This window comes from Triticum urartu, chromosome 1A (genome assembly GCF_056163025.1).
Source record: "Triticum urartu cultivar PI428250 chromosome 1A, HENAU_Tu73, whole genome shotgun sequence".
Classification (NCBI taxonomy): Eukaryota; Viridiplantae; Streptophyta; class Magnoliopsida; order Poales; family Poaceae; genus Triticum; species Triticum urartu.
This window is the reverse complement of record NC_141873.1, coordinates 226,184,757-226,194,786: the sequence shown is the minus strand read 5'-3', so window position 1 is coordinate 226,194,786 and position 10,030 is coordinate 226,184,757. Positions and strand designations below refer to the sequence as shown.

Sequence of the window (10,030 nt, the reverse complement as noted above, 5' to 3'; positions counted from 1 at the left end):
TGGTTCGACTGCGGGCGAGGTGGAAGAAAGCGGCGCAGGAGAAAGGAGGGAATGGCGCTAGGGTTTCGAGGGAGGTGTGAGGATGCTCTTAACCTCAAAGGGGGTCGGGGGATGGCCGGCACGTGCCCGGGGTGCCATGGATGCGGCCTCCCTGCCTCCTGTAGTAGGAGGTTGAAGGAGAGAGAGGGTGGGCTAGGCCAGTACTGTGTATGATGGGCCAAAGTGCACAGTAGTTAGGTTCCTTCTCCATTTACTATTTTCTATTTTCTCTATGGTTTTCTATTTATTTAGCTATCAAACAAACTTTGTCAAATGTGCCACTTAGCACATAATTACTAAGAAATATTTTTTAAAGTGGCACACCGATTTACAATTTATTTTGAAAAGGTTGGATATTTATTTAAATTGAAACGGTAAATTTAATTGTTGCTAACTGTGTTTTAAACAGGTTATGGACATTTTATTAATTCAAAATATGTTGGATAATTCATGAAAAAAGTTAGGGAATATTTGTAACCTAACCCACATTTTTATTTTGCCATTTGAAAAACTATATGTATTTAACTTTAAATTAAATTTGAATTCGAACGGGATTTAAATCATCGCGATATTGACAACAGTAATCGTGGTGACATGGCATCATTAGTAGAGTGTTACTGTAGCTTAATTATCCGGGCGTCACACAGCTCCTCTGGTGCCATTTACCTCTTGGGGGCATCGTTTTGGAGTAAGTGCTGACTAAAGGGGCCAGGAGGTGGAGCAGTGTTGCATCTACCGCATCGACGACGGCATGGCGCAGTGGAGTCTCGACGATGGACGCACGCACGCAGGGTGGCTGTGTTGTGGCGCCATGGTGGTGTTGATGACAGTTGGGCCTGACAAAGTCAACATGTTAACAGGATAGCGCACGCTAGGTGTCACCTAACCGGTTGATGCTCTTAGCTCATCATGGGGCAGCTTGGCGATGCCATTGGTTTAGATGGTGTGTGTTTGTGCAAGGTGAAGACATATCATCAAGCTTGTAGGTGTAGCAACGGAGGTCATCAGGAAGGTGGTGGCTTTGGGATAATTAATGTATTTTTTCATCAAGCTCTGTTGAATAATATATAATAAAGATGTCTGTGTGCATCCTTGTATGCATAGGCGAGGGGTTTCAACCTCCTTTTCGGAAGACAAAAATGTTATTTACGGATCAACCATACTTTGACACCAAACTATAGCAATTAGAAAAGGAGGAAAGACAACTTCAAAAATTACAAATTTCCAATACATCTCTAGCTGATTCTCAATCGATGAAACGGGCTACTTTGATGGGCCGCAACCTCTTGGCCATGCTGTATGGCCGAGAAAATATTTGAATGGTAAATATGGCTGTTCCATATGAGCACCGTACTGGGAAGAACCAACGACGAAAAGTGATATAGTTCTCCAGCAATCTTACGAAATAGCTGACATTCCCATGTTGAAGCAAACATCGACCATGGACATTCCTAATATGGCTCCGCACTGTAGATGCACAAGAGCAATATGCTACCCAACATGTTCAAACAAAATGATAATAATTGGAATATGGTCTAGAAAGTACCACGGTGAAGATGTTAGCATGCCCAGATGTGAGCAAATGGATTGCATTTTAGTCATTTTCCAAACACCCTCAGTGCTAGTGCATAAACATCTTTCTTCTTTGCTGATGTAGCTTCGGCCACCAATTTCACCGCCTATAATTGATAACAGTAGTTCAGAAGAAAAGAAATAAGATGATCGCATGATCATTATCTTGTAAGATACTCCCTCCATCCCATAATATAAGAACGTTTTTGACACTATGCAGGCAACTATGCAGGCAAAACTGCAAATCCCAAAACTTTCTTGAAAGCTTGAAATGTATCAAGGAATTGAGTGGAATATGCACCGTTGAAAGAGCATGCCCTTTTGCCATCAATTCTCTGAGTTCATGCTCAAGAAAATCATCAGATGGTGTTTCATCAATTGAAATTGAGTTCCCATCTATGAGGATGGTGATTTCTCCCTTTGGCTGTCGAGTTGCAAAGGCTTCATTTGCTTCGCCTAGGGTTCCTCGCCAAAACTGCAAGATTTATATAAAGTTCAGGACTGCAAAGTAGAAAAATACCAAAATTATAAATTTACATGGAATGGCACGAACCTGTATTTGGGGAAAGTGAGATTATTTACAATTTATTCTTTTCCCAACTTAAATAAATACTCACTCTGTCCCAAAATTCTTGTCTTAGATTTGTCTAAATACGGATATATCAAGTCACATTTTAGTATTAGATACATCCGTATCTAGACAAATCTAAGACGAGAATTTTGGGACGGAGGGAGTATACACGTGATTTAAACACTACAAGATGGGTCACACTGCTCTATATAGGTACACCACACTTCACAGAACCAATATTTATGAGTGCACACGTATTAACCCGTATAGCAAATGAGGGCGTCCATGCAAAGGGATCAGACATCGGAGTTCAGATGGTAGGGGGCAGCCCTGTGCACGTAGCTCCCGCTTGCGCATGGTCCACGAAGGGTCCAACCACTTTGGGTCTATTGTACGCAGCCTTTCCCTACATTTCTGCAAAAGGCTGTTTCCAGGACTCAAACCTGTGACCTCATGGTCACAAGGCAACAACTTTACCCCTGCACCAAGGCTCCCTTTCATCGGAGTTCAGATGGTAAAAAAATAATAATTCAGTATAAGTGTACAAGTCAACACTACCAAGTACTCCCTCCGTTCCCAAATATAAGTCTTTCTAGAGATTCCAACAAGTGACTACATACGGAGCTAAATGAGTGAATCTACACTCTAAAATATGTCTACATACATACGTATGTTGTAGTCCATTTGAAATGTAAAAAAGACCTATATTTAGGAACGGAGGGAGTATAAAGAAGCAGCTGATCAGGTGGCTCCTGGCAGCACATTCAGTAATGTAGCTTTGTAAATCAAAGCACATCAAGTCAAAAATGTCTGTCTAGAGTGGATGTGATGTTGTAACCATCCACCAGAATTCATTGAAGATTGTACAACAAGAAAGACAATATAGGATATTCACAAATAATAAAGAAAAGGACAATGTAGGAAATAAGAGAATGGGTAGGTTACACAGGAGGTGATTGCAGGACTACCTCTTCATGCAATTTGGTAATCTCCCTTGCAATAACACATGACCTGTACCTCAACACAAATGAAACAAAACAGGTCAACAAATCTGAAAGAAGACTTGCACACACTAATACCACAACTATAAATATTTTGTACTTAAATAGGAACAAAGCTGCTCGTACAGTGATTACTATTTTTTGTCTAGAGGAAAAAAGGGATTATTGGCTTCAATAGCAATAATCATATTCGACATGTGTGTGACATCACAACAGAGAGATGTGGTACTACTGTGGTTTGCATGCTTCCACTTGCCATTTTGTATTAAAAATATTTGTAGATCATGCAACAACATGCAGGTGTGAAAATATCTGTTACCTTGAATCGCCAAAAGATGAAGCAGCATCAAGAAGAAACTGATGAATTCCATGAGGAGGAACATAGAATATTTGTGTCACAGCCTCACGAGCAGATACCTCAAGCCTGGCTTTTCTTGATCGACCATGCCTTGGTAAGAAACCCACTAGAAATAAAAATCAGTACTGAATCGAAAGAATGAGGGACAGGCCTAGCGCAGTGGTGAAGTACTTCCCACTTGTGCCAAGAGGTCCTGGGGTCGACGCGGCCTCTCTGCATTGCACTGTGCAGGGGTAAGGCTTGCCTCGTATAATCCTTCCCCAGACCCCACTTGGTGTGGGAGCTTCTAGCACTGGGTCTGTCCTTTTTACTGAATCGAAAGAATGATTACGATTGATAAATGAAGAGTACAGTATTGACATATTTTACCAAATGTGAATTCCTCTGTTGGCAAACCCGATGCAGAAAGAGCGGCAATTGCTGCAGAAGGCCCAGGAATGGGAATAACAGGGATTTTTTCAGTCGCGCATAGTCTAGCCTGTGACCAACGGTACAACATGCTTAATATCTCACACATAATGGAACACCATGAGACCTAAAAACATGTTCCGATGTTGTTCATTGCTAATGAATTTATCTCGTACCAAACGAGCAAGTCATCAACTAACCAATAGCATGTATACCATTCTATTTATGGTACTGTTAAGTGAAGTGACTGTCAAATCATTATTCTTTGCTTCGTCAATGAAAGATGCAGGTTGAAAAAATTAAATAGAGCAAACTGATTTACCAGCTCCATGCCAGGGTCACTGATGCCTGGAGTACCAGCATCACTAATCACTGCAATTGCTTCCCCTTCATGGAGCCTCTTTAAGATAATGGGCTCTCTCTCTCGTTCGTTGAACTTATGGAAGCTGAGCTGCAAACTTAAATTTTAAGTTCTAAGTTTGACTGTAGACAATCACAGCCATGTCGAAGGTGCAGCTACTGGTAGCTCTGACATGACAAAGCTGGGTATGAAATTAACTCACAAGAGGTGTTTTGATGTTGTAATGCTGAAGTAACTTTCCAGAATGCCTTGTGTCTTCAGAGAGTATCACATGAGCACATTTCAGAACACGCAATGCCCTGCAAAAATAATCATCAGCTTATTATAGGAGTATGCATCAGGAGATGGATGAGCTTTTGCTTTGAGAGGGGACAATAGTCAACCAGATCAATGGATATATAGACTGAACTCTGGCCGATTCACTCCTGCTAATTATACAAATTCCTTTTTAATGGGGTTCAGATGGACAGCTTCTTTTCTACGCTTTGGAAATGCCAATGCATCCGCAAGCAGAAGTTGTTGCCTGGTTGTTGTTAAACGACCGTTTGAACACTATAGATATGATGCTTAGGAAACACTGAGCTTGACTCTGGCCCAAATTGTGTGTTATGTTCTTCTAACCAGTTGAAAACAAGAGATCATCTATTCTTTGAATGTAGTTTTGCCTCTCGATGCTGGTCTATTGCTGGAGTTTCTTGGATTTCTGCTAGCACTATGGTTCAATCCTTTGAAAAGACTAAAACTGGTTTTTCTGGTCTGCTTCATGGAGATTATTGTTGCTGCTGCTTAGAACATTTGGAAGTCAAGAAAAGCTCCTATATTACAGCAGAGAAGACCTCAGGTCTCAATCTTGGAAAGCCTAATTCCTTTTGGAAAAAAAAATTAACCAAGCTGTTCAATGGGGAGAATGAGAGCTCTACCATTGAACTGGACGACTCCTTTGATGATACTAGCAGGCGTTTTGTGTGGCGAATCCAGGAGTCTGAGGTCAAAGAAGTTCTAAAAAGGATGAAAGGAGGCAAGGCGATGGGCCCCGATTGTATCCCCATTGAGGTGTGGAGAGGCCTCGGAGACATAGCGATAGTATGGCTAACTAAGCTTTTCAACCTCATTTTTCGGGCAAACAAGATGCCAGAAGAATGGAGACGGAGTATATTAGTACCAATCTTCAAGAACAAAGGGGATGTTCAGAGTTGTACTAATTACCATGGAATTAAGCTGATGAGCCATACAATGAAGCTATGGGAGAGAGTCATTGAGCATCGATTAAGAAGAATGACAAGCGTGGCCAAAAATCAGTTTGGTTTCATGCCTGGGAGGTCAACCATGGAAGCTATTTTCTTGGTACAACAACTTATGGAGAGATACAGGGAGCAAAAGGACCTGCATATGGTGTTCATTGACTTGGAGAAGGCCTACGATAAGATACCGCGGAACGTCATGTGGTGGGCCTTGGAGAAACACAAAGTCCCAACAAAGCACATTACCCTCATCAAGGACACGTACGATAATGTCGTGACAAGTGTTCGGACAAGTGATGGCGACACTGATGACTTCCCGATTAAAATAGGACTGCACCAAGGGTCAGCTTTGAGCCATTATCTCTTTGCTTTGGTGATGGATGAGGTCACAAGGGACATACAAGGAGATATCCCATGGTGTATGCTCTCGCGGATGATGTGGTGCTAGTCGGTGATAGTCGGACGGGGGTTAACAGGAAGTTAGAGCTATGAAGACAAACCTTGGAATCGAAAGGTTTAGACTTAGTAGAACTAAAACCGATTACATGAGGTGCGGTTTCAATACTACTAGACACGAGGAGGAGGAGGTTAGCCTTGATGGGCAGGTGGTGCCTCAGAAGGACACCTTCCGATATTTGGGGTCAATGCTGCAGAAGGATGGGGATATCGATGAAGATGTGAACCATCGAGTCAAAGCCGGATGGATGAAGTGGCGCCAAGCTTCTGTCGTTCTCTATGACAAGAGAGTGCCACAAAAGCTAAAAGGCAGGTACTATAGGACGGCGATTCGGCCCGCAATGTTATATGGTGCTGAGTGTTGGTCAAGTAAAAGGCGACATGTTCAACAGTTAGGCGTGGCGGAGATGCCGATGTTGAGATGGATGTGTGGTCACACAAGGAAGGACCGGGTCTGGAATAACGATATACGAGATGGAGTTTGGGTAGCACCAATTGAAGAGAAGCTTGTCCAACATCATCTGAGATGATTTGGGCATGTTCAGCGCAAGCCTCCAAAAGATCCAGTGCATAGCGGACAGCTAAAGGGTGCTGATAATGTCAAGAGAGGTCAGGGTAGACCGAACTTGACATGGGAGGAGTCCGTAAAGAGAGATCTGAAGGACTGGGGTATCACCAGAGAACTAGCCATGGACAGGGGTGCGTAGAAGCTTGTCACCCATGTGCTAGAACCATGAGTTGGTTGCGAGATTCCTATGGGTTTCAGCTCTAGCCTGCCTCAACTTCTTTGGCACTAAAGGCTTTGTTGTTGTTGTTGTTGAGTAATTACTGTAGGGCAACAGCCCCACAGCCCTTTATTTCAGAAAATTTTACCCAGACCTGTTTAAATCCTCTCCCACCAGGAGTCGAACCCAGAACTTGGGGTGCTATTAAGGTCTCTGCAACCACTATCATAGTAGCAGTTTAAGAGGCTTGAAAAAGCCGACTGATGTATGATATACTAAGGGCTATGGAGCACTAGGGAATTTGAATAAATAGTTGCCTCGTCGCTCCACTTTCTCTTTTGTCAAAACACATAATTAAACTTCATAGATATTACTCGCAAACAAAAAAATGTCTGAAGTTTGTTCACCTGTGTGCCAAAAAAAAAAAAACAGTCTACCACTTTTCACTTCGATTAGCCTAACCGTTAGTACTCACCTGGTACTGAGAGGTACCATATAACAGCTAAGTAAATAATATACCTCAAGGTGATATCCTCGAGGTTCCCAATGGGTGTCGCCACTAGATACAACCCCGACTCCAAATCCTGCATATCAAATTGGAGCAACATCAGAGGTAAGTCAATAAACATGCCATTTCCGATTGGGATACAACAAAATCAAGCTTTGAAGGGGAAATTGAAGCATATCTAGATGTGCTTTAGCAAAACTGATTATTAATACACAGTATATTCTGAAACTACAAAGTACCAATACAAAAAGGTAACATAAAAACTTTCTTTCCGTTTAAGCTGCAGTACTGCACTCAGAACCCCCAATGTGCAAAAACGTCACATTCCATAGATCATCAGTGACCAGTGACTCAAATAATTAAGCAGAAGCAGTGTCAAACGGGAGAGAGGACTACCGTTTCCGAGGCCCGCTGCTCCGGCGAGCCGTTCGAGGCGGCAGCAGGGAGGCGGCGAGGGAGCGGAGACGCAACTGCTGCGGCACAGCGGAGATGGGATGGGAGACGGCGGGGAGTGGCCAGCCTAAGGGAGAAAAGGGCCTGGAGGCGGAGAAGAGACGCCATTGGCGGCGGCCACGCGGGGATAGTTGTCGGGATAAGTCTAAGTTTTGACAGAAAGAGAAAAATGAAATAAGTGTATGGAAAGCATCACCGTCGGATCCGATCAAGACGATCTAAGCGCTTTTTTTAACAGGAAACGGGTCCCAAGGACCTAGAAGCACCTTTCAGTCGCGTTATTCGTCATTCTGGGTGAGAAATAATTATTCTTTACCTCCCTTTATTTTATCATCAATACACCGTAATTTTACGTTCCGTAAGTTTTGTCTTATTTCCGACGCGAAAAGGGACCGTAAGAAAATATATAATCGCCGTAAAAAATAATTTATGTTATGTAAAATTACAAACGTAAAAACATAGTCTAAAATAAACACAAATTGCAAATTTTCTTGTCTTATGACCTATATTTTTTATTTTCTTATGTCAAATTTTACGTAGTGAATCAATAGAAATGTTACTATTTGAATTCCAAACATAATTTAATTATGAAATGATCGTAAGATTACTTCGAATGAAGAATAACTTATTCTGCACCTTGGGTGATGAATAGTAACACTATATATATATATATAATATATAAAAGACCCAAATGGGCAGATTCAAACCATCTCAACCGTCAAATCATGTTATCTAGCGGTTCAAATCGCTCCAATGTTGAGCACCAAACACGTTTAACGCTCTAATTACCCATCATTGCCATTGGTTATAAACATATTTTGACTCAACGCTATCCCTTGAAATCTGTCATATGATTAATATCCTACCATTCCAACGAAAAAATAATTGATATCTTACCAAATATCAACGTGCAATAGATATATCTTACTTAATATAACATGCAATTAATATCCTACCTAATATAAACGTACATTGCACGTACATTATTACTAGTCTACACCAATATAAAAAGATCCAAAGGGGCAGATCCGGTTAATCGCAGCCATTAAATCATGCCAATCCAACGATCTAGACTACTTCAATGTCGAGCGCTCAACACGTTAGCGTGCAATTAATTTCATGCCAAATATAGTGCTAATCACATAATAACATGCAAATAATATCCTACTTAACATCCGCATGCACTTAATATACTTCCAAATTAACGTGCATTGCACGTACACATTGACTAGTTAAAATCAAAGCGCCTGAAACTCAGCTGAATGAGATATACTTAGGGCATGAACAAAGAAAGCATCACCTAGTGATGCCCCGGCCCATCCAGCTAGGAAGAAAAGAAAACGAGGCATCAACTTGGTACTTATCACACAACGCGCTAAACTGAGCGAGCCATTACCATGCCCCCACACTTGTGTCATCTTCTATCTCCCATGTGAGCACCAAGTTCCATCTCTCACCTCCTTTTCCCCTCTTTCTCTTCTCTTTTCTTCCTTCTCCCATGAAGCGCCCGCCTCCTGTGGAAGCCACTCTGACACACTCTGACACACTGCGAGGCTACCATACCAGCTCCACCTGCCATCCGAGCCTAGTTGGATAATGGGGCATCAGGTTTGAAGCATATCATTGGCCATGCCCTTATGTCTCATTCAGTTGATGTCAGGCTGACGTCATCTCGTATGTTGGCTGCCCGCTTTGCCCATATTGTTTTATTGTGGGTTGGGATTATGCGTTATTGGGCTCGATAAGATGGGCTGGTATGGGGTGCATTGTGTGACCCTCCAAGACGTGCTTTTGTTTTCTCCTTTTGTTTGTTCTTTCTTTGTAATTTTATGAACAAATAGGCCACAACTATTTTACGTATAAGCCTTTGTAGGTACGTACTTTATTGCTAGGCTGAATGTGTTATGTGGAACAAGAGCATGTAGTAGGAGAACACACGTATATTCCCCAGAAAAAAAAGAACACACGTATATTCTTAACAAAAAAGGAGAGATATGCATGGGATGATAAAGGGACATGCATTGTATTCCAACTTTGGGTGAGGTTGTTTTCGTTTTCTTTTTTCATTTCGCCAGTAGGGAGCCTTTGGCGCACAGACCATGCCCGGTTTTGTGCCTCGGCTTGTTTAATATTTCTGAAAAATATATTAAACAAATTGCTTAAGAAATGTTAGGTGGCTAAAATTAAGGAAAAGTATTATTGATGAGGACATTCATACCATTGTTACACCCACAGCCCCTACTGCTACATATACTGGACCAATTACTAGAGCTCGCGGACGCCAATTAAATTATCAGGTACTTTCGTTTCTTGGTAATGATTCTAATGTTCATGAGA

At 41.9% G+C, this 10,030-nt stretch overlaps 1 protein-coding gene across 2 annotated transcripts; it reads right to left on the bottom strand.

Moving 5' to 3' along the window:
- Window positions 1–1,223: 1,223 nt before the first annotated feature.
- LOC125555487 (Tetrapyrrole (Corrin/Porphyrin) Methylase) lies at window positions 1,224–7,857 on the bottom strand. Of its 2 annotated transcripts, XR_015600102.1 has the most exons (10): window positions 7,637–7,857; window positions 7,252–7,316; window positions 4,513–4,609; window positions 4,272–4,400; window positions 3,911–4,019; window positions 3,503–3,647; window positions 3,151–3,193; window positions 1,913–2,086; window positions 1,586–1,718; window positions 1,224–1,506 (listed from the first exon to the last, which is right to left on the bottom strand). XR_015600102.1 is itself a non-coding variant. In XM_048718435.2 (9 exons), exons 1-9 carry the CDS (start codon window positions 7,799–7,801, stop codon window positions 1,638–1,640), a joined length of 1,008 nt encoding a protein of 335 aa, XP_048574392.1. In that variant the 5' UTR covers window positions 7,802–7,857; the 3' UTR covers window positions 1,224–1,637. The 2 variants fall into 2 exon arrangements, 1 of the variants encoding a protein (XP_048574392.1); XM_048718435.2 differs by having other exon boundaries at window positions 1,224–1,718.
- Window positions 7,858–10,030: the final 2,173 nt, after the last annotated feature.